The sequence below is a fragment of the Pseudonaja textilis genome, chromosome 8, assembly GCF_049901715.1.
Source record: "Pseudonaja textilis isolate UNSWEBS1 chromosome 8, rPseTex1.2, whole genome shotgun sequence".
NCBI classification, from domain to species: domain Eukaryota; kingdom Metazoa; phylum Chordata; class Lepidosauria; order Squamata; family Elapidae; genus Pseudonaja; species Pseudonaja textilis.
In genome coordinates this window covers 42782332-42807910 of record NC_141997.1, presented here as the reverse complement: position 1 = coordinate 42807910, position 25579 = coordinate 42782332, and the positions used below count along the sequence as shown (strand labels likewise).

General features: G+C 38.3%; 1 protein-coding gene across 2 annotated transcripts in view; it reads right to left on the bottom strand.

Moving 5' to 3' along the window:
* KLHL1 (kelch like family member 1) overlaps nt 1–25579 on the bottom strand; it is a 122473-nt gene that overhangs the window by 72956 nt on the left and 23938 nt on the right. For both annotated transcript variants that reach the window (XM_087938034.1, XM_026705382.2), the window contains exons 2-4: nt 23763–23945; nt 17451–17587; nt 4183–4379 (exon numbers count right to left, since the gene is read on the bottom strand). In XM_087938034.1, the coding sequence (XP_087794160.1) occupies nt 4183–4379; nt 17451–17587; nt 23763–23945 (517 nt within the window). The remainder of the gene's footprint in view (nt 1–4182; nt 4380–17450; nt 17588–23762; nt 23946–25579) is intronic.

Genomic DNA, 25579 nt, shown 5'->3' with positions numbered 1-25579 from the left:
AATGCGTCAAAGATGAAGGTATTTTCTACCAGCACCAAGGTGTTTCTGTTTGTAAAGGAAAATGGAATACACAATTGCAAGCGAAACATAAATAGTGAAAAGCTGGAGCAAATAGATGGATGTGTGTGCCTTGTTTATAATGTTTATAATGCTGGAAAAATAAATATTTAGATGTTCAAATTTTGGTAGAAAGCTCATGGTGGGTATGTGGTCAGTTACGTAAATATTTGTTCCATTATAGAAAAGTGGTTGGTCGGAGAAGTTATAAAGAATTGGAAGTACAGAGGGAAATAATCGGAACAGGGAGTTTCAAACGTGTGCTGTCAAATGACAAAATAAATTGTTAGGAATGAATATTGAAGCAGGTAGAGGGGGTTATTGATAGAGGGAGGAAGGAGGAAGATGGAAAACAAATATCTGAAAGAAGAGTGAGTAGAGTGGAAGGAGAAGAGAAGTCATGGTTATGTGGAGTTGAGGAGATCCTGATAAACAGAGAGGCGAGAAGTTTAAAGAACAACATGGAATATGTGCTTTCGTTATGCAAGAAAAAAATAATAATTTGCAATGATAATGGAGTACAGAAAGGCACAGGGAATGTCATTTACATAAGTCTACCTCATTATTTTATCCTGATGGTGCAGTGGTTAAATGCAGTACTGCGGGCAAATGCGGTCCACAGCTTGAAGTTCAATCCTGATGGGTCTCAAGATCAACCCAGCAGTCAATTCTTCCAAGGTTAATAAAATGAGGACTCAGACTGCTGGCGGATGACATTTGTAAATCGCTCAGAGACTGCTGTAAAGTATGTAAATCTAAGTACTATTGCTATTGCTATTTTCTCCTATTTTTCCTGCTTTAAATTTTAGAATAGAATAGAATAGAATAGAATAGAATAGAATAGAATAGAATAGAATAACAAAGTTGGAAGAAACTTTGAAGGTCTTGTAGTCCAACGCCCTGCTCAGGCACGAAATTCTATTACCATTTCAGCCAAATGGTTGTTCAATCTCTTCTTTAAAATGTCCAGTGTTCTGGAGGTAAGTTGTTCCACTGATCAATTGTTCTGTCAGGAAATTTATCTTTAGTTCTAGGTTGCTTCTCTCCTTGATTAGTTTCCATCCGTTGTTTCTTGCCCTCAAGTGCTTTGGAGAATAGCTTGACTCTCTCTTCTTTGTTATTATTTTTTCTTCTTCTTCTTCTTCTTCTTCTTCTTCTTCTTCTTCTTCTTCTTCTTCTTCTTCTTCTTCTTCTTCTTCTTCTTCTTCTTCTTCTTCTTCTTCTTCCTCCTCCTCCTCCTCCTCCTCCTCCTCCTCCTCCTCCTCCTCCTCCTCCTCCTCCTTTTTCCTATTGTTATTGTTATTTTGTACTCTACATATTTTAACGTAATTATAAAAATCTGTTCTAGACATCTTTGCCACTTGTCGATGGGCCTACTAATATTTCCTATGGAATTACAAATTCCAATTACAAAGAGGGACAGCTTCTACTCTCCTCAACCTCCAGAGCTATCTTCAAAGTAGATGTTAACCAGGAAATGGACCAAGCTTCATTCCTGGGATCAGTTCTCAGGCTATATACAGACAGGAATACAAATATATCATTTCCATTCAATATTTCTTGGCAGTGTCTCATTAATCTTCCTGAAATTTAAAATTTGTACAAAATGCTGCTTAATATTCCAGTGAAGCTTATTGTTTCTTGAATCATGTGTGAAAACATTTATTCTAGAAGGGCGTATCTGTCATCAGAAAACACTATCTTGATAGCCAACCGAGAATGCTATTTTGTGCTGATAGAAGCCTGGCCAAGCCAAAGTACAGCAGCTGCGTTTAAGACACAGCTCATTACTAAAGGAATCATTTCAATCTAAACCAGAGCAGCCAGATATCTCTCTAATCATGCAGTGTCTATCAGCCAAATATTGTAATGTTATATTCAGCCATACAGATCAAATTGAGTGCAACAAGCGTGGGATATGTTTGATCTGGGAAATCATGGTTTTGTTCTTTTTCTCTTTTCATTTACTTTTTAGGAAATGACTTTTGATTCCTTTTGCTTAAATATTGTGCAAGCATACGTATAAGATACATCTGTTTCTAATACACAATTCAGAAACCCTATGAACGTAGGAAAGAACTTGATTCCACGTCTTAAATGAAACCTCTTGATTATACAGCCTACATTCCCAGAAATCTGAATTCCACCTTTGGTGGCAATTCATTACATTATGTTATATTCTTCCTTTCCAATTGGACTTATTTTATTTTACATTCTATTATATTGTATATTTGTATGACACAAAATACCTACAGGTAGTTCTCAATTTATGACCATAATTGATCCCCAAACCTCTGTTGTTAAGTGAGACATTTGTTAACTGAATTTTGGCCCAATTTATGACCTTTCTTGCCCTAGTTATTAAGTGAATCATTGCAGTGGTTAAGCAAGTAACTCAGTTGTTAAGTGAATCAGGCTTCCTTATTGACCTTCCTTGTGAGAAGGTCCCAAAAGTTGATCACATGATACTGAAATTGTCATAAACGTGAGATGGTTGCCAGGCATCTTAATTTTGATAATGTGACCATGGGGATGCTGTAATGGTCATAAGTATGAAAAAAGGTCATAAGTCATTTTTTCAGTGCTGTTGTAACTTTGAATGGTCACTAAATGAACCAAGGACTGTATGTGTATTTCTCATCGTGCTGAATGATGACTCAAATCAGAAAGTTATGGAACAAGAAAACTGATATTAAAATTAAAAACCAATGATACCCCAAATGTACATTTTCTCATACATTTTACTAGTCAAATTTTATTTGGTTAGATGTCCTAATGCACATCTTTATGTGGGAATCCTAACACAAATGTATATATTTCTTTAAGAAAGCAGAAAAATCTCCAATAGGATATTGGGTTGAACTCCTTTTGAAGTTTGCAATCCACAACAGCTTGAATCATTTGGCAATTTATTTTTCTACCGGATGTTCTGATATTTATGCCCGATTGATGTAACAGCTGGTCCTGAAGTAACACCTGTTTCCATCTGCCAAATTGTTTTCATTCTCAAACCAATCTGTTAACTTTTCATGTAAACGTCTGGCATAGATATGTTGCACATATTGTTCAAATGAAAGTCTCTCAATAGCCAATGGATTAATACTTATACTATGATTTCATAATTACACTATCTTAAAATACATGCTTAATAGCTTCTGCAACACAAAACCAAAAGGGAAGTCTTGAAATGTTATCAAAATGCATGAACAGTAGCCAGTTCAATCCTTTTATTCATAATATTGCTTTATCAACCCTGAAAGCTATTTGTACCTTCTTTATCTGCTTTCAAGTGTTATAGTAACAGAAAAAAGGACATCAGATGTTTCATTAAAAGGTTGGTTTGTTTTTACGCCCTGATAATATACTGTATCATATCAGAACTTCTTTAGCTTGATATAACTGTGAATCCCTTTTGTATCTTCTGTGCATTCTGCATGTCTTTGGATTTCATGCTGTGACTTGCACTTGTTTCAGAAGCACCAAGGAGCTTCCGGGTTGAAAGGATTAACTGGTGACATCACCTGGGGACATCCACTTGGGGGCTCCTTTCATGTCCCCATCAGTAGCTGGAGCGAAGGACAAGAACTCAACCCTGCCCAACAGCAGCTCTTGGATCTCAAACATGGGTTTGCTGATCTCCTGCCCAGCAATTCAACCACTCGAGACACCATGCTCCTATGCTGTGCTGATAAGGCATGTTAGGATTTCTTATCACTGGATATCTGTGACTATGGAGATTTTCAGTCATCCAGGTCCTGGTTGTCCCAAAGACATTTTTTTCCAGAGGCAACTGGACTTCCTGGTTTTTCTTTGAAGATGTTTCACTTCTCATCCAATAAGCTTCATCTAGAATTGAAGAAGCTCCTTGGATGAGAAGCAAAACATCTTCAAAGAAAAACCAGGAACTCCAGTTGCCTCTTGAAAAAAGCACCTTTGGGATATCTGTGAGCAACCTTCATAGTTTGTGTGCATCATATATATCTTTGGATTTTGCACTCTTAACACTAAGACATATTAGGACTTCCTTACTACTGTATATCTGTGAGCAAACTTCACAGCTTCTGTCCATTCTACATATCTTTGGATTTCATGCAGTGATGATAAGGCATATCAGCACTTCCTTACCATGGTGTAACTGTGAGCCACCTTCATAAGTTCTGTGCATCCTTGAGCATCTGCAAAAGCCCGGATTCCCAAACAGTTGGATGGATGTAAAAGTTTCATGAGGAAATGACAACAGACTTCAACTACTTGGGGGAGTTGAAGAAGACACGCAGCTGCCAGGAGGTTTTCAATGGTATCTTCCTTAAGTTCCAAACAACCTGGACAAAAGATGAAGAAACACAATCAGTTTGCTACTCGTAGATTTGTACATAACTTGGAGTCAGGTATTAAGAACACAAAATACATAAACAAATTCTCAGCCATTATGACACCAGTGGAAACACAACTTTATGCAATATTTTAATGTTTTTGCTTTCTCTGAATGCTTCATTGGGCTCTCCTTTCTCAAGTATCAGTAGATTATCCACAGCAGTTCAGAATAATCATGGCATACAGTATTACCCCACAGTATTTGCATTGCACTATTAAATAAATTAAACATTTGAAGTTTTGAAAAATACATTTCTCTGAGATTACCACCACAATATTTTCTTTTCTCCGTGGGGTGAAACTAAGGAAAAAGTGGGACTAACTCTACCTGTGTTTTAATGTTCACTTTTTAGAACTTTTAACAAATAGATTAAAAAGCACATAGTTCATACATCCTTTTGCAATCTTCAACTTTACAATCTAGCTGAACGATACCAATAACTGATATGCAGATTTAAGTCTAAATAAAGTGAAAAACATAATTGAATACTCATTTATCAATTTATCACTCTCACTAGAAAGCTAATCAGTTTTAGACAAATAAATCACAAAAGCAAAATATGAACATTTACTCAAGTCTAGCCCTTTATAATAGATGAAATGGCCAATTTTTATTTTTAAAATTGCATCTCTCCCTTTTTCAAATAACAGGCTTCATGTAACCACATTATATGCTGTAATGCAAAATGTTTAATGTTTGTAAGCTGCCCAGTCACCTGTACCTGAGATGGATGGCATACAAGTCAAAAAACAAACAAAAACTAACAGTTCTAGTCTAAAAGGAAAAAATTCCTCATGGAAATTAAACAATGGAATGGCTTGCCTTCAGAAGTTGTGGCCCATTGCTAAAAGCTTTTAAGAAGAGATTGGACAGCTTTTAAGAAAATGGTATAGGATCTCCTGCTGAAGCAGGAGGCTGGACTAGAAGACCACCAAGGTCACTTCTAATTCTGTTATTCTACATTATAAAACATACATTTCTTTTTTTGTGGAAAAGGAGGGGGAATTAATTCAGAGCCTAGATAGATGGAGTCCTAATGAGCAATCACTTAAACATGAGTCAACAATGTATGGCAACAGCCAAAAAAAAGCTAATGCAATTCTAGGCTGCAGTAACAAGGGCATAAAACCGAGATCATGTGAAATGCTAGTATGACTTTACAAAGCTTTTAATAAGGCCATACTTGCAATACTGCATCCTCCTTCTGGCCACCACAATATAAAAAAGATGTTGAGATTTTGGAAAGAGCGCAGAAAAGAGCAACAAGGATGATTAGGGGACTAGAGACTAAAACATACAAAAAAAAAAAACTGTTGCAGGAACAGGGTATGTCTAATTTGGTGAAAAGGACTAGGGGAGACATGATAGCAGTGTGCCAATATTTGAAGGGCGAATACAAAGACGAGGGGGTCAAGCTATTCTCCAAAGCACCTGAGGGCAGGATGAGAAACAATGGGTGGAAACTGATCAAAGAGAGAAGTAACATAGAATGAAGGAGAAATTCCCTGACAGAACAATCAACCAGTGGAACAACTTGCCTCCAGAAGTTGTGAATGCTCCAACACTGGAAGTGTTTAAAAATATGTTGCATAACCATTTATCTGAAGTGGGGTAGGGTTTCCTGCCTAGGCAGGGGGTTGGACTAGAAGATCTCCAAGATCCCTTCCAACTCGGTTATTCTATTCTAATTGTTGCACATTTTCCAAAGCATCAAAAGGCTAGATAAGGAACAATGGATGGAAACTAACCAAGGAGAAAAACAACCTAGAACTAAGGAGAAATTTCCTAATGATGAGAGCAATCAACCAATGGAATGGCTTGCCATCAGAAGTTGTGGGTGCTCCATCACTGGAAGCTTTCAAAAAGAGTCTGGACAATCATTTGTCTGAAGGTCTCTTGCTTTCGGTCCCAAATAAATTATATCTTTACTTGTTTTTGTTTAATTAGTCTAAGTCTAAAATTGGAAGTCATTCCAAAGTCATGGTAGGATGACTAAACAGACATTGTGTGTTGTAGAGAACAGGGTTGTACAGAATTACTTTGCTAATTCCATCTGTGTTTACCTTCCAGACTTTCAATCAAGTCTACGGTCCCTTGCTAACTTGGTTCTATCTTGCTGAGCTTCCAAACTCAGATGAAGAGAACCAGCTCCTGTGACCTACTGAAACTAAACAAGGTTGGATTTGCTGCATTTCCAAGAAATCAAGCTCAATGGATTAGATTAGAACTAAAAGAACTGAAATGTAACTAGTGTTACACTAGTTTCATTGAATTCGGGTGGATTTAAATCATAATCAACTTAAACCCCCTGATTCACAATATCTAATATACTTGTAAGTATTATTACTTTGGATCTAGCTCAAAATCAATAAGTAAGAATGAGATGTTAAATCCCAAGGCTTCCAAGTTTGAAGCAGGAATTGATTAAAGTGAGAACGAGAAAAATGCATTAAGTAAGGTGAGAAGATTTACTGAACGTAATATGAAAATAAAGGCTATTGAGCACTTACAGATGTTAATAAATTTGCTTCAATTTTTGTCTATCTCTGAGTAAACATTTTAATTTATTCTGGTCACCAAAGCATAAATTAAGTTAATCAGAGTGATAAATATTTCAGATGTTTGCCTCTTTATTTAAAACTAATCACATAGGCTAATTTTAGGATAAATTGGCCACTGGGAGAAAAAAAAATAAAGCTGTAAGATTTAAAACTGATGATATCCGAGGCCTTAAAGGCCACTTGCTAACTGAGATTATACTTGACATTGATGCTGCAACATCCGTCACATTAATTTTTATATTTTGGTTTAGAATGACATCCAACCTTGGGGAAGAATGAAGTAGAAGAGAGTCCATTTATAAATATCTGAGGAAAAAAAACAAATATTCTTCACTTAACAGAGGGAAAAAAATAAAGGTAACATACTCTCAGTTTATAAAAGTCCCAAGGGTGCTTTTTCAACAGGCAACTGCACTTTGTTTTTCCTTGAAGATGTTTTGCTTCTAATCCACGAAGCTTCTTCAGTTCTGACTGAATGGTGGAGGAAGCAAGAACTTATATTCCTTGCAGTCCTCTGGTCATTAGCACTTTCTCTGAGAGTGGTTGAGGCCACTTGGAGGTTTATCTGTGGCTCCACAATCAGCTGAATAGTACAAATGGGTGTGGAATCTTCTTGGAACTGCTGAAAGGACTGTGTTGTAAACAGGAGATTGCACTATTCAGAAGACCCCGAACCTCCAAGTGGCCTCAACCACTATCAGAAAGAGTGCTAATGATCAGATGATTGCAAAGAATATAAATCCTTCCATCCTCCACCATTCAATCAGAACTGAAGAAGCTTCTTGGATGAGAAGCAAAACAACTTCAAGGAAAAACAAAGTCCATTTGCCTTTTGAAAAAGCACCTTTGAGACAACCATGACTTGGATGACTGAGAATCTCCACTGGGGATTCAGTGGATAAAAATGAATACAGTTTGGGATTTCAGAGTAACGCCAAATCCAATATTAATTATTAAGTGCGGAGAAGTCTAATGTAATTTGGGGATCCCTTTCTAACATGATATTGTGGGTACCCAGATTGTTGGGGCCAATATGCTGACTCTGTAAACCACTTAGAGAGGGCTGGAAAGCTCTGTGAAGTGGTATATAAGTCTAAGTGCTATTGCTATTACTATTCTCAAATGATTTGAGGAAATTTTATCTTCCTATCACCTGCTCTTCCAAGTTTTGTGGTCGGGATGCTTGAAGTAGATGCAGACTTAAACTAATAGCTTAGCAATTATGTACCAACACGTGAAAACTATTCATTTTCATCCTAGCAAGGTTAAAACATTCTGCTGTTTCTATCATATTACTCATTTGATGTTGTATAACAGTATACCTTGGGTTTACAAAGGATAATAGCTTTACACGATGCTTTGATTACTACACTGTGGTTTAAAATAATTGGTTTAGAACCAAAAATTGCCAAAGACACATAACACAGCAACAGTAAGAAGATTCTTGAAAGAATTATTGTTTTGTTTTAATGACTCCATAGATAGATAGAAGATGCCTAAGCTTAAATGTTTGACCAAATGTGGTTAGATCCAATGAGTTAGGTGTTTTTTAAACGCAGAACTAAAATCAAGGACAATATTTCCTTAGGTCCAGAACCAGGATTGATTTTTGTTCTTGAAAAAGTTTAGTAATATCCTGCTTTTGGCCTGATGTGGAAGAAAAAAGAGACTAAAATAAGAAGCACACCTTATGAATGATTTTATTTCTTTCAAGAACCTAAACAAAGAAAAAAAAAGCAAAATTGCATTTTATTTTTGTATCCCTATAGAAATTGAAATTATGTGAAATATACTCATTTCAACAACCAAACATTTCACTTTAGGGCTCTTTCGGAGCCAGAGTAAGATTTTAAAATTCTTGTAACTTTAGTTATTATGGGTTTTTTTTAATGCCGGCTCAGTTCCTGCAATTGCTAGATAATGGTAGCATTGTGTTTTTATGTTGAATTGTTTTGTTAGTTGGGTGACAGAATTTGTTTTCTTTATTGTACTGCCAAGATGGTGTAACTTACCTTGGATGACACAAAAGAATTTTCAATAAAAATAAGTAAATCGATGCTACAATCAGAGGGTTTATATATATATTGTTAGGCGTTTGCAAGGCATTGAGCAAATTAGATATTTACAGAGTATCTTTGAGAACTCCGAAAGATGCCGATAGGCTCTCTTGGATGCAGCCTTAAACTTTTCACCCCAGGTGTTAAAACAAACAAAGCAAAATGCAATGAAATCTGAAGCCTTCTAGACCTTTTATCATAATTATGGTAGATTGCTCTGTTTATGAGGAGATTTAAGAGCACAGAATATTTGTATTTCGTATTTCTATTTAAACTTCTAAACAAGATGCTTTCCTTTTGGGGTTTCTCTGTGTGTGTTTGTGTATGTGAGAGAGACAGAGACAGAGAGACAGAGACAGAGAAAGGGAGGGACAGAGAAAGAAAAATAAGGAGAGAGATAGAGAGAAAGAGAGAAAGAGATGAGGAGAAAAAAGAGAGAGAGAAAGAGGGAGGGAGGGAGAGAGGAAGGTGAGAGGGACAGAAAGAGAAAGAGGGACAGAAAGAGAGAGAGAAAATGTTGGACAGAAGGAGAGACAAAGGAGAGAGGAGACAGAGAGAACTGTGCATTGATCAAAATTTACTGGAGTCCAAAGAATATATTTTTCCATCGCTACCTCTTTTTTTATTTCTTACCAAAACAAAATGAGTTATGAAGCACAAGTTCTTCAGATACCATTTTCAAAATATCACTTCTGGAATAGTAAGGCAAGAAGGGGGAAAAAAAGCAATCATGATTTTGAAAAAAAAACAACTTGTTTACACATTTGAAGCTCAATTGCAATTGTGCCACTTATTTTCTGCCTTTTTAAGGAGGCTGCCATCTACATTTTATTATGCATCACCCTTCCATCGCATGGATTGTAGAAGTAATCGTCAGCTAGCATGGAATAGTCCTGTAGTACCCTGAATCTGATGGGGCACAGTAGCTCAGTGGTTAAAGACACTGAGTTTGTCAACTGGAAAGCTGACCACCCAGGTTCAAGACTCATGTACCACACAACGCAGTGAGTTCCCATTACTTGCCGCAGCTCCTGCCCACCTAGCAGTTTGAAAGCATGCAAATGTGAGTATATAAATAGGTACCACTTCAATGGGAAGGTAATAGCATTCAGTGTTCCTTTGGCATATAGCTTGTTGTGGCTGCCAGCAGAGCTAGCTGCAGTCAGACGAGGAGGTGGGGGGAGAGCCTGGGCCAGCGTTGGAGCCTTTTTGGAAGGCTCTGATAAGGAAACAGCATCAGAGACTGAGGCAGAGCCAGGGCCTTCTGTCCTCCCACAGGTGGAGAGGCAGCTGTCTTCGGGGTCTGAGCTGAGTGACGGAAAGGAACAAATGAGGCCCATCCCAGATTCACATATACACAGAGAGAAAAGGAGAGGAGAGCAAAGGAAAACAATAAGCCGGCTCCCAAGGAAAAGCAGACATGGACGCTAGCCAGCCCCTGGGAAACAAATAGTAGGGGTTTGGAAGTGGACGCTTGTCGCAGACAACCATTCACTTTTAGGATACAACAAGCAATTTGGATTTCTTGGCCAAGTCTGTTGGGACTAATTCCTTTTGATTTTTGTTTAGCCATGTGAATAAAAGACTGCTCCTACCCTGTTTGAAAAGGAGTTTGTTTTTACTCGCGAGTAAATATCTTATCATTACTTGCTAAAGCTGGGTCAGAACAATAGCTATGCTGGCCACATGACCACAGAAAATGTCTTTGGACAACGCTGGCTCTCTCAGTCAACAAATGGAAATCAGTACCGCACCTTAGACTCGGACACAACTGGTCAGAGAAATCTTTGTCTTTTTGCTCTGAATCCGATACATTTAGGGAAGGTTTCCTACAGATGGAGGCTATTTCTCCTAGTGGTGGGATTCAAAAAATTTTACTACAGTTCTGTGGGTGTGGCTTGGTGGGCGTGGCATGGCTTGGTGGGCATGGCATGGTGGGCATGGCAGGAGAAGGATACTGCAAAATCCCCATTCCCTCCCACCCTACTGACCTGCTTTCCAGCTCCGTTCTCCTATGCAGGGCAACAAAAGAAGACCCAGCCGATCAGCTGGAACTCGGGAGGGAGAAAATAGATGGAAGTGGGGCTGGTCAGAGGTGGTATTTACCGGTTCTCCGAACTACTCAAAATTTCCACTACTGGTTCTCCAAAACTGGTCAGAACCTGCTGAACACCACCTCTGATTTCTCCCCCAATAAAATGACTGTGAAGACTGACATCATGCCTTGCAAAAAACTTTCAAAAAGTTTTTCATGATGCATGTATGGGAATATTTGAGAACTATCCTTTCCCAACAGTTAATGCCTCCAAATTTACAACACAAAGCAATGTTTCTGGGTGGGGCATGCACACACACACACACACACACATACACACACACAAAGCTATATGTACATGAAAGATACAGTTGCTGTAGCATAAAAGAAGTTTCACGTGTGTGCACAAGACCTCTTTGGGGTCTTGTCTAATAAATAAATAATAATAGATAGATAGATAGATAGACAGACAGACAGACAGATAGATAGATAGATAGATAGATAAAAAAAGGCCAAAGGCCACAGAAGTCTCCTAAAAGTGATTTAGCCATTGTTCATAATTATCTACATTCAGTTGGTTCATTTTTCATGTGAAACAAGCATGAGATGGGTATGAAGGGATTTCTCTCATTTTTCTATACCAACACTTTCTTTAACAAAACAAAACAAAACACAACTGTACAATGTCCATTTTTCCCACCTTTGTCAATCTATGATGACAAAATCAAGTGGAGATTTCTCTCTTCTCAAAAAATGTGAAAACCAACAAAATCCAACAATAACAACCTTGATGAATTGGGGTGTGTGTATATATGTGTGTGTGTGTGTGTGTTTAAATATGCAAACAACAACAACAATTTAGGCAGTAAATATCAATTCCTTCATATACACTTGAAGGACTTCAGATGTTTATATCCATAAGTGTAATCTTGTTTCAATGTTCAGATAATATATACTCAAACTCGGAAAGTTTTCGTTTCAATTACATACAGAATTCCCTTTTCTAAACCAACAGAGAGAAGACCCATCTGGGTCTAATGATATGGAAGGTTATAACATTAATACTCTGGTCAAAACATGCATAAATGTGTTACTTGTACAATGTGTTACTTGTACATTTGCATAATGCATACAATTTGAATTAAACAAGTCCTAATGAAACAGTAATTTCATTTTTGCTGTAATGAAACCATGTATTGAGTTAATATAACCACATTACATCTAGCATTCTCATTCAAGTTTTCATGTTTCTTAATATTCAATTAAGAGATTTAACAAAAAGGAAATACAGAGAGAGAGAGAGAGAGAGAGAGAGAGAGAGAGAGAGAGAGAGAGAGAGAGATTTCAGACTGAATCAATCCTCTACAGAAAGAATCTTGCTTCTATAAAGTTTATGGATCTAATTAACCCAGTTAGTCCAGTGATGGTTGGTAGAAAGTTTTGATTGATTGATTGATTTATCAGTTTTTTGATTGAGTGAGTGATTGATCAATCGATTACCTACTTTCTAGTCTGGGGTTGAATGATTGGCAGATTTGCTTTCTCCTCTTTCATTTTTCCCCCCCAGATACAACATGCTGTAGTTTATGATATTCCTTATCTACCGGCCAAAGGCATTCTTCTGAGAGTACTGCATTGCCAAGGAAACATTATTGCTTCTTGAGACATATTTACAATTTTACAGTTTCATGTTTTATTCTTCCTCTTATACTACCTATCCTGTAAAACTAATTTGCTTTGCCTGATAGAATTTTAAATCGAAACGTCAATGTTTCAGTACTGGGTTTGCTATTTTACAAAGAAGGAAGTTTATAAAGCTCGGTTGATCTACATTTTTCATTTAACAAACTGCCTTTGCTGGATCGTTTGGCAATACCAGTGATTAAATATCTAGATATAAAATGTAACTCTAGCTATCTAGATACAAATTCACACATACACATTCAAACAGGTTGAACTATTTGTGTTGTGAAAAGTGTTAGATTTTTCCCATTAGTTGCCTTATCTATCATATAATACCTATTGTATCAAGATATTATTGTAATATGAAACCTATACTTTGTATGCAAGGCAAATATTTATCCATAGAATAAATACGATCTATGATTACAGGATAGATCAGGGGTATCAAACTCAGGGCTTGGGGGCAGGATCCGGACTGCGATGTTGTTGGATCCAGCCCACGGGGCTGTCCCATTCTACTACCATCACTTCAGCCCAGTCTACCTGCATCACCTCAGCCTGGTCTACTTGCGTCACTTCAGCCCAGTCTACCCAATGCAGAGAGGAAAGATCAGGCCAATGTAGCTTCAGCTCAGTCTACTCAATTGGCCAGTGTGGCTTCGTTCCGGTCTACTCACTGTGAAGAGGAAACATGCAGCAGTTTGGGGCATGGTGTCAAGCTGGCCATGCCCATCTAGTCGGCCACACCCACCCAGTCAGCCATGCCCCCACACCCTGAAGTCCATCAGAGCCCTGATGCAGCCCTCAATGAAATTGAGTTTGACACTCCTGGAGTAGATGAACATCTTTATCCTCAGGATAAGGAAAAGTAATTGACACGGGCAATCCACTTTGTAACTCCAGGAATGTTTAGTTCAATACAGATAAGAAAGAAACTGACTAAATCTTTCTGGACTACATTTCTGGTCAATTTCCAAGTCATCACATATTTGCTTTTGTATTTGAAAGGGAAATCTCCCACATGGGGAGAAAGTCAGGGATGGGATTCAACCGGTGTTACTACCAGTTCCATGACTATGTTTTACGCTGTGCGCGCGTGTAAAAAAACATCAGCTGTGCTACCCGGACAGGCTGAAAAGCACTGCGCACAGGTGCACAGCATTTGAAAAGCCTCTTTTTTCCTGCTTTTTCAACCTCAGCTGTGCTGCACAAAGCAGCTGAGGTTGAAAAAGCAGGAAATAAAGGATAGGTAAGAACCTGGGCAGGCAGGTGGGCCAAACAGCAGCAAACACAGAACTGCTTTGGTGTCTGCTGATCTTCAGAGCTACTGGTTCTTTAGAACTGGGCAGAATCAGTAGCATCCCACCCCTGGAGAAAGTCCAGATAGTCTTCAACTTACGATCAAAATTGAGCCCAAAACGTCTGTTAAGTGAGACACTTGTTAAGTGAGTTTTGCCCCATTTGACGACCTTTCTTGCTACAGTTGCTAAGTGAATCAGTGCAGTTGATAAGTAAATAACCCAATTGTTAAGTGAATCTGGTTTCCCCATTGACTTTGCTTGTCGGAAAGTCGCAGAAAGGGGATCCCATCACATTGGGGCACAGCAACGGTCATAAGTATGAACCAGTGGCCAAGCATCTGAATTTGGATCAGATGATCATGGGATTGCTACAAAAGGTTGTAAGTATGAAAAATAGTCGTAAGTCACTTTTTTTTCAGTGCCATTGTAACTTTGAATGGTCCCTAAATGAATTGTTGTAAGTCAAGAAAGATCTTTTAGAAGAGATACCTCAAAGGAAAATGAGACCAAAATGAGACTGTGAAAAACCATCATAAGCCCCCTTTTTCAGTGCTGTAACTTTGGTCATTAAATGAACTATTGTAAGTTGAGGACTGCCTGTAACTGTTAGGGATATGATGGGTGTGGTGAAGATTAGTTACTGGAGAAAAGATGCAACATTTTGAAATTCACCTGTGGCTTCCTTTGGAGAGATCAAATATACTCAGCATATACCTTTGTGGAAAATCATAACACTGTATCTCACTTATTTTGGCCAGGTCATGCAGGGAAATTCACTGGAGAATGCAATTATGTTTGGAAGAGTTAGGGGTAAAAGGAAACTGCTCTGACCCTTCCTTCGCAGAAGCAAGAAACAAACTGTGCCAAGGAAAATCCCTCTTTATTTACACATTGGGAATTAACTTCATTCATCAACAGAAAGTCCCTGCAAGACTCCTGAAAGAAGTTAACTGAAACAATAGTCCTTATCAACTCATTATGATAAATGCAAGGCCTGGAGCTCCCTGCATATTAAGTCAGTTCAAACAGAGAAATAAACAAACCTCAGTTTCGGCATGGCAGCCTTTGTCGCATGAAACATACAAGGAGCAAAAGTCACAGAACTTTCCAGAAATGTGAAGGGTTGTCTGCAACAACCAAACAACTCCCCTTCCTCCTATTTATTCCCCAGCCAGGGAGCGACCATTCAGCATCCACATTTGTTTTGCTTCCCAAGCAAAACATTGCCCTCCATTGTTCACCTCTCCTATCTGCTCATACACCCATCTGGAACAGGCCCCAGCTGTTCCTCCTCCTCAGTCATCTCTGACTCCAAAGGCAGCTGCTTCTCTGGCTGGGAAATGCTGGGTGGCCCTCTATCTCTGTGTCTGATGCTGAGCATACATCAGAGCCTTCCCCAGGCTCCAGAACTGGCCCAAGTTCTTCCCCAACCTCCTCATCGTCTGAGTCTGCTGCCAGTTCTGCTGACAGCTGGCGGGCCACAACAGGAAACCAGGCCACCAAAGAACATGGTGGATAGACATCATCAAAGCTTACATCAGTAAGAGAACAGAACAACTCAAAGAAGCAGTGCAAGTTCAGAAGATGCAGAGAGACCTGGCCCATAGAATCACCAAGAGATCAGACACGACCAAATGGATAACATCATCATATCTCTGTACAGCAGCAGTGGTTCAAGGACACCATACTGCTAATTTTGGACCAGAAAACAGATGATTAATGAGGCGCCTCCTTGAAAAAGCCATAGGTTCTTTAGACATGATAGAGAAGTCAGAAAATGAGGAGGGGGGAAAAAAGACCTCCAAACATTCAGCAAGTCTTTTTTTTTTTCATTTCCTTTAATGGTGTTTTGTCTTTCCACGGGCAATTTGAATATTAACAACTGCTTGCCACATTTCCCAAAGTTCAAATTAAAACATAAATATTGCATGTTCACCTGGCTGAATAGCTTTTGGTAAAGCTAAAACAAAACAATTGGAAGTAAACACTAAGTTAAATGGAGCTTACATGCCCAAGTAATTTATGCATTGAACTGTGGTTGCAAGCTGAAATATTAATTTTGATGTTTTATTTAATGTTCCTTTAGTTTTGAAGCATCCATAGTATTTTAATCAATGTGTTAGTTCTTTGTAGGGAAAAAAAGAAAACCTGAAGGACAAATATAAAATATTTGTTTTGTATTTTTCTTGGAGATATGGTTGTATGAATGATTAGTATAAACCTTTAGCCTTAAAAATTTTATCAGTAGGACACTGATTAACCTATTTTTTTTCCCAAGGATCAATATCACTGTGTACGGAGTTTCAAAGTTATTGTGTGCAATGTTTTCGTAAGTTATCCAATGTCCCAGGAATAAGGAATAGTATTTGAAATTTATGATCACAGTCGAGAATTGGGTCCTAGGAAAGAATATACATTCTTCTGGCTTCAGCATCACAAACGCAAGAAACAAATGTTAGTACTTTTAAGCCCAACAGCATTTTAAAAACCATGGAAGAGGCAGGAAATTGTCTTTTATTGATCAACAGGATGAAATAATATAGAATAGGGTAAAAAAAAAAGTCAAGATAATGACTAGAATATTGCAGTTAAAGATCTGCCTATATTTTTATGTGCCATCATCTTGTCTTTTTGATTGCACCCTGAGGACAATCTGCGTTAATGCATTCCCATTTACAATCTGTTCCTTAACCACTAAGCTATATTAGTCATAAATATGAACTTCAATTGTTTTTCATTTTAAATGATCGTTCTTCCTAAAAGCACAGATTTAAGATAAACTAATTACAGAATTGTATATTTTATAGGTAGAGGAAACAATAGAATAGAATAGAATAGAATAGAATAGAATAGAATAGAATAGAATAGAATAGAATAGAATAGAATAGAATAGATATTCTTTATTGGCCAAGTGTGATTGGACACACAAGGAATTTGTCTCCGGTGCATAAACTTACAGCGTACATACAAACAGCAAGTAATAGGTCATAGATCATAAATCATAGTTACAATCATTAATCATAAGTTACAAACTGGTATGTATTCTCTTGTTTTCCTAATAGCAAAGGAATGTAATGCTAGTTTTTCCCAATTACTATTAATAAAGGTACCTCCAGTTTGGAGGCAACAGTAGGAAAAACTATGAATACCAGATAAACAACTTTGGGATAATCTATACAAATAATTCATGAATTTGAAGAACAGTGATGAAATTTTGTCTACATTTTGCGAGTTTAGGATGTTATATTTGCAAGTTCCTACCATCTGTTAATCCAGATTATATAAACTGCTGATGTATTAATATTCTATTGTTGTTAAAGAAAGATGAACACAAGAATCAGGGTTTATTCCTGAAAGCAGAATTCAATGCACGAGGATTACCTGTGTATGCGAACTGAACGAGATCCCAAAGGGCGCCAGGATCAATGCCTTCCATTTTGATTTCTTCTTGCTTGGCTTCACAAACATCATTCGTAAACATGGCAGCAAAGTAATCTGAAACTGAGCTGAGTACAAGCCTGGGGCAGCATAAGGAGAGAGAGAAGGGCAGAGATAGAGAAAAAGAAGGAACATATCTATCTGTTAATGTACTGTATTTCAGTGCATTCCACTTCTGAGAATACTCAACCCACAACAAGTGTTGTAAACTTTCAAAAGTCTTGAAAACCTAGCACAGTCTAGCCTGGGAAAACAGCAACCTTATAAACATTTGTTTGGAAACAGGCTCTCCTGAATCACATTCTTTTTCAAGTAAAAGTACAGAGCAGTCTTACTCTGCTGGCATTTAATAAAAATCAGGAAACGAACTCACCCACACAAAAAAATATGCATTGAAGCAACAAGTAAGCAGCCAAATATTTATTTTGATGAAAGTTGTTTTTGGGAAAATAAATAAACAAATGAGGTCACATATTTATATACCCTGTAGGAAAAGAATTTCCTTCTCTTCTGCTTCTTCCGCCCTTTGGTACTGTGGTATCATTTGGTTTACTTCTCCCTATTCTTAAATCCATATACAAGCCTTTCTTATCCATGTCTAAGTGCCTAAATTAAATTCCTTGATGGTATGTCTCTATTGGATAGATCTGGCCAGATATGGTCTTCAAGGATTTGATTATATAGAAGATGGACTGTTGACATTTTCCTCAGAGATACCAAGTAGAACTATGTGGTTTTGTATGTAAGAGTAAGTCTTATATAGGTCCATTGAGTAATTTTGATGAACATCTGTTTACACAGTGTAGAAACTGTTTCCTGGATATAGGCAGGATATCAAAATGGTTTATAAGAGTTGTATATCCTGCTTTTCTTCCACACCAGCACCCAAAGGTAGCTTACAAAACCAGCCATATAATAAAATAACATCATAAAATCACACCATCTTCATTAATGAAGCCACACTAACAGCAGATGAATAAAACAGAAGAGCTATGAGTGAGATATATAATCCAAACAGAGCAAATATATAATCCAAACAGCAAAATGAAACTCTTTGAAGGAATACTGTAGATCATAATGATAGAAATGTCTGGTGAAGAGGAAAAATTTGTCTATATGCATAAAATAAAAGTCCAGAAATCAAGAAAATTCCTTGAAGTCAATTTCTACTATACGACTACTCCTTTTTTCCTCAGTTCTGCCTTGGAAAAAAAATAATAAAAATAAAGACACAGCTGTCATTGGCAAAAATGAAAGGTAGCCTAAGTGCTTTTCTCTACAAAATATACTCAGCCATTAAGGATGTTCCTGGCTAGTGAAAAAGAAAAATCTAAAGTCCCCTTTCATTACAATCAATAATGGAAGCAGTCCCAGTGGAAAAAGTCTCCAGTTTTCACTTTTGCATTTGGATCACGCCTCATATATGATAGACTTGAATACAGTTAAATGCCTGAACTTTTCAAAATACGTATTTTAGAACTTTATCTCTTTTTTGACAAGTGAAACTGCAATTGTCAGGCAGCATTACTTCTTCCTGTGTGCATGGTTCTCTCTCTTTTTTTCTTATTATTTAATGAAATAGTGCCTCGTAATTAATCTTGTTCAGGAAATCTTCCTGAATTCATCATGTGCTATTGATCTCAGAACTCCCAAGAGTCAGAGGGAATGGTCAATTTTGGTTGAGGAACCTACATCAATTGTCCCAAAGGTGCTATTTCATGAAGCAAATGGACTTTCTTTTTCTTTCTTTCTTTCTTTTTTTTAACTTTTGAAGACATTTGGCTTCATATCCAAGAAGCTTCTTCAGCTCTGACAGGATAGTGGCGAATGGAAGGATTTATATACCTTGCAGACAGCTGGTCATTTGCGTCCTTTTAGAGGAGGGGCATCAAACTCAATTTGATTGAGGGCTGCATCAAGGTTGTATTTGACCTCGGGGGGCGGGGGGGGAGAAGCTTGACGTCACTCATGTTGGGGGTGCTTGTGTCAGCCCAACTGCTCTGCCAGCGAAAATGGGCTCCCATGTTCCATTTTTGGGTGTGACGGCTTCCTGCAACCTTCTGCCAGAGAAAACTAAGCTCAGGAGGGCTGTGTGCGATCCTTGGAAAGGTACATTTTTGGCCACAATGGTCTCTTGCAACTCTGCAGAACAAAAATGGAGCTCGTGAGGGCCACATGAGGCCTTCCTGAGCTCCATTTCCACAAGTAGAGTTACCACAGGCCAATCCTTCACTGTTTCCATGCCAGGCCCAGATCAAAGCACCCCACAGGGTGGATCCGGCCTGTGGGCCTTGAGTTTGACACCCCTGCTCTAAAAGGTCATTGAAGTACTTGGGAGTCTGCCTGCAAGGAATATCTATCCTTTCATTCTCCGCTATCCTGTCAGAGCTGAAGAAGCTTCTTGGAAGAGAAGCAAAATGAAAAAAACAACAACAAGAAAGTCCAGTTGTCTCCTGAAAAAGCAACTTTGGGACAACCATGACCTGGATGACTGAGACTCTCTACAGACTATGTCAATTGTATTTTAAATATCATTTCCCCCCTCTCTAATTACTACTACTTCACAAGAATAAATTCTACAAGAAATAAACTCATGGACCCTGCTTCTCTCATGGGTTGCTGCATAATACATGGAGTCCAAAGCTTTTGACTCCAAAATGTAATTGGATATAAATATAATAGGCTTTAACTTTTCCATAACATGTTTAATCAAACCTTCTGCTTCCACATATGCTCCTTGATTAGTTCCCCAAAATGAAATGATATTTGCCCAAATTGGAACAATATGAAAATCACAATTTCTTCCAACGCTCAAAAGAGTATTTAATATATCCATTGGCTGGATCAGGGGATAACAGGGGTGGATCTTGACTTACAACAGTTCTGTTTGTGACTGTTCAAAGTTACAATAGCGCTGAAAAAAGTGGCCCATGACCTTTTTCACACTTACGACCGATGCAGCATCCTGTTGCAGTCGTGATCAAAATTTGGGTGCTTGCCAATTGGTTCATATTTATGATGGTTGCTGTGTCCCAGGGGGGTCATGTGATCAGCTTTTGTGACCTTCTGACCAGCAAAATCAAATGGGAAGCCAGATTCACCTAATAACAATGGTATTAACTTAAGAACTGCAACAATTCATTCAACGACTATGGAAAGAAAGTGGGACAAAAATGGGACAAAACTCACTTAACAAATGTTTCACTTAGCAACATAAATTTTGGGAAACCACAAAGGACCAGCCCATGGTGCCTCTGCTAGTGAAAATGGAGCTGGAATGGGGGGGAAGGCTGCACATGTGGAAGAGGAAAGACAAAAACAAAAAAGAAGGGAAGATGGGAAGAGAGCAAGGAAGGAACAATAAGGAAAGAGGGGAAGGAAGTAGAAAGGAGAATGAAGAGGGAATGAAAAAGAAGGAAGGAAGGAAGGAAGGAAGGAAGGAAGGAAGGAAGGAAGGAAGGAAGGAAGGAAGGAAGGAAGGAAGGAAGGAAGGAAGTTTCTCACGGATTCTCAGGGAAGTCCTCCCTAAGCACTTGGCCAACACAGGCAACTCCGACATAAGTCCCGTCTCACACCCATCATGGTCATGTCCACCCCGGCGATACCCATTATGGCCACGCCCCTCCCCACCCATCCCTGGTCCTCCAAGGTCAAACACGACCCAGATGTGGCCCTTAATGAAATCGAGTTTGACACCCCTGCTATAAACGGTTTTCACCTTCTAAACTTGCTCTAGTAGATCAGGAATAGAGAACAGGTGGCAAGAAGGGATATCTCTCTCCCCCTCCATTAGAAAACCTGGTTATTATAGAGGAGGGCAGAGAAAAGGTAAAATCCACAGGCCCTTGGGGAGCCCCTGCTGAGACCTTCATACCATGTATCATTAAATATCGTTTTACTTTGCACTACCTAAGCATTTCTCTTATGCATGATATGGAAATGTGAATGTATTATATTCTATGGGGGCCCCTAAACCCCAGGTCACAGCCAACTATCAGGCCACAGACTATTCGAAACCAGGGCATGTAAGAGGTGGGCTGGTGAGCATATGCAGATCCACTTGCATGAACAGCATCCCAAAGGCTCTTTTTTTTCCTCTTGCATGAGCTGCGTGCACATCTGTCTCTCTGCCTCTTCCAGCTGGGCCACCAAGCTGCCTCATAGTTGCCATGAACTCTGGAGGGAGGGGGAGTAGATAGACTGACTATCAGTCAAAACAAAAAGTTTTCTTGTGGGAACCAAGGTCATCCGAACAGGTGGCAGTTGAAAGAGGAGAGGAGTGACCAAGCAGCCTGCGAGCTATTTTCATTGTGACTGGTGACATCTGGGGAGGGAATTATTTGCTCTTTTAATTAGAGGAAAAAATGAGGGAACTTTTAGAGTTGGTTTTCACTAGCTGTGCATTACTTGGAATGCTGACACTGAGTTTGACAAGTGTATCATGTTCAGCTTCGCTGATTCACCAAGGCTGCCTGCCCAGAATACCATATCTGCTTTTGGAACATTGGGAAGTTTCTGTGAGGCTGAAGGAGCATGAGACCATGTCCCCAAAGGCTTCTCTTCTCCATGCTAAAAGCTTCTGCAAATGAACAGAAGGCTTTGGGGGAGAGATCTTATGCTGTTTCGGGCCTCCAGTCATTTTGCAAAAGCTTTTGGCACAGAGAAACCTGAAGGAGCACGAAACTGCACCCCCAAGTCTTCTCTCTTGTGTGAGTGGAGTTTCATGCACTCTTTCACTTTATAATGCCTTGGTAACTGCATCCAGTTTTTGTCACCACAATGTAAAAAAGGCATTGAGACTCCAGGAAGAGTGCAGAGAAGAGCAACAAAGATGATTAGGGGACTGGAAACTAAAACATATAAAGAATGGTTGCTGGAACTGGGTATGTCTGATGAAAAGAAGGACTAGGGGAGACATGATAACAGTGTTCCAATATCTCAGGGGCTGCCACAAAGAAGTGTGTGAGTCAAGCTATTCTCCAAAACACCTGAGGGCAGGACAAGAAGCAAAGGGTGGAAATTAATCAAGGAGAGAAGCAATCTAGAACTAAGGAGATATTTCCTGTTGGTGAGAACAATTAACCAGTGGAACAACTTGCCTCCAGAGGTTGTGAATCCTCCATCAGTGGAAGTTTTTAAGAAGAGATTGGATAACGATTTGTCTGAAGTGGTGTAGGATTTCCTGCCTAGGCAGGGGGTTGGACTAGAAGACCTCCAAGATCCCTTCTAACTCTGTTATTCTATTCTATTCTACTAACATGGCCCAGTTTCCTCTACACACAGACACCAGCCAGGCCACTAAGCCCAAAGACTGCTAATATACTATATATATGTCAGCTATTCCAAAAGGAAAACATGCTTTCAAATAGCCTGGAAATCTGAAACAGACAGTCCATAAATTTGCACTTTTAACTGTGATGATGAACTGTAATGCAGCTTTAATTCAGAGGCAAGGTTACGACCCTTATCATTTATTGCTCCCAAAAATTCTGATTGCTACTGAACTGCATTAGCTGTTAAATCAAATTCAGTCAAGATACAGATGAAAATCCACCTTCCCATTAAATACCAACTTTGTGCTAAAAGAACAGAATTTGCATTTTTATATTGAAATGATTTGGCCAAATAAGTACTTTATTACAAAATGCATATGATACAGCTTAAATGCTATGCTTTTTTTAAAAAAAACATGATACATAGAGATGGTATGAAAGAGCTACAGAAAAATATATATTTAAACCTCCTTTGCTTGTGTGCAAAGGTTACAATCAGTGTGGCCTCAAATTTGCTCAGTCTTCAAAAAAACAAACCAACAAAAAGTAAAAAGTGCTACATAGTTTAAATCTTTCTCTCTCCCATTTTTATCTTGCCTAGAGTTTTGTCCTCTACTAATCAAGCAAACTTCTTGTTGTGGTTATAGTGGACCATTAATAAACATTTAACCTTAGTTACAAAAAACACAAATTGTAAAATAAAATGTCAAAGTAGGAACTAAAACCATAGTGTCAACAATCTGACCCTCACTCTTCATAATATCAGCTTACACCATGGTAGGCTTCTCTTGCTAAGAGGAAGCTGTTCTTAAAAGAATTGAATATTTTTAAAATAATAATAATAATAATAATAATAATAATAATAATAATAATAATAATAATGACATGCTTTCAAGAATGAGGTGCAATTGCAGCCAGTATTTTGATGTTTTTCCCATTCCTGTCTAACAAATGATTCTAATTCTTTTATTTTAACACATACCTGTGTGCTGGTATCTTACGGTTCCCAGCGATCAAAATAACATCACAGAGCTGCTGCTGCTTCAGGTAGCTTTCCATCTTTCTGAAGGTCTGTTCAGCATGGTGAACAGCTTGGTAGAATTCTTCAGAAGTACTGAGGTCCATATCACATTGAGGAGTCAGAGGATGGTTGGTCGCTGAGAGCCTATAAAATCACAAAAGAAGGAAGGAAGGAAGGAAGGAAGGAAGGAAGGAAGGAAGGAAGGAAGGAAGGAAGGAAGGAAGGAAGGAAGGAAATGATGAATAGCTTTCCAGAAGTAGTGACTAAATCAAAAGTGTTTCAAAGCTGTTAAGAATTCAGTTTGATTCTCCTCCTCTCATTACATAAAATCTTAATAGACAGAAGTCTTAGTTATCTAAATTAGGTACAAAATCAATATGTCGTTACTGAGAAATTTACACAGGATTATATTGCCACAGGAAAAAAGCACAAAATTTTAAGCATAGCTAGCTTATTCATTTTATTACCGATATAACTGGTACCTTGGTTGTTATTCAGTTATATTGTTTGTTCACAAAATATTTGCCCTAATTTTTCAGAGAAAACTGCATATAATGCACCGGGCAAGTTCTGAACATTTAATTGTACACAACCATGTCTCTTTCCTAACCAAACAGATAACAATTGATAGTCTGCTCTATGTTTATGGCACTAAACTCACATTGATTCACTTAATGACTGTGGCATTCACTGAATGACTGCCACAAAAAAGAGACCATAAAATTGGGTCAGTCCATTGGAAGCCATGACTTACAACAATTATTACTTACAGTGGGAATTCTAGGTTCCATTACAGTGACAATTTGGAGAACTGTCTATGGAGTTTCTCAGACCTTCAGGTCATCGTTGACCCAAAGGTGCTTTTTCAAGAGTCAACTGGACTTTCTGTTTTTTTCTTTGAAGACGTTTCACTTCTCATCTAAGAAGCTTCTTCAACTCTGACTGGATGGTAGGGAATGGAAGGATTTATACACCTTGGCTTCAAAGAAAAACCAGAATATCCAGTTGACTCTTGACAAAGAACCTTTGGGACAGGTGATGACAGAGAATCTGTACAGACTTTTAACTATACAATTTGGAATGAACACCCTTTGAATGATGTGGGAGTAGGAATGGATTTCCAGAGGAAAAAATGCAGACTGCAGGAACCACTTACACTACTCAGGTGACCCCGAGGACACAGATAAATCTCCAAGTGCTTCAATGGCCCTCTAAAAGGATGCAAATGACCAGCTATCTGCAAGGAATATAATCCTTCCATTCCCAGTCAGAGCTGAAGAAACTTCTTGGATGAGAAGTAAAACAACTTCAAAGAAAAAACAAAAAGTCCAGTTGCTTCTTGAAAAAGCACCTTTGGGACAAGTTGGGAGAACAATACCTCTCTAAGAAATTGTTTATGGGATTACTCTATGCAAAAGCCAACCCTGATCAACCAAAATAACTGGACAACAGAATGGAAATGGTCAACAAAAAGCATTGAGAATCCCCAAAATTACTGAAAACAACCAATTTTGGAACAATTGTTTCTTATTGTCACCTGGAATACATCACTATTCAGGGTGAGTGAGTCGATGAACTGGATATGTTATAATATTCTATACAGCCAATAATTTAAAAAGTCCATTTATTTATTCATCTGAATAATCGGGATTATTGCTAAATATCTTTTGATTCAGAGCTGAAGAAAACATATGGCTGAACTTGGTTATTTCAGATAAAGTAACAAGTTTCCTGGGCAACTAGATGAATTCTATTTGGAGGGTGAAAGAAATGGAAAT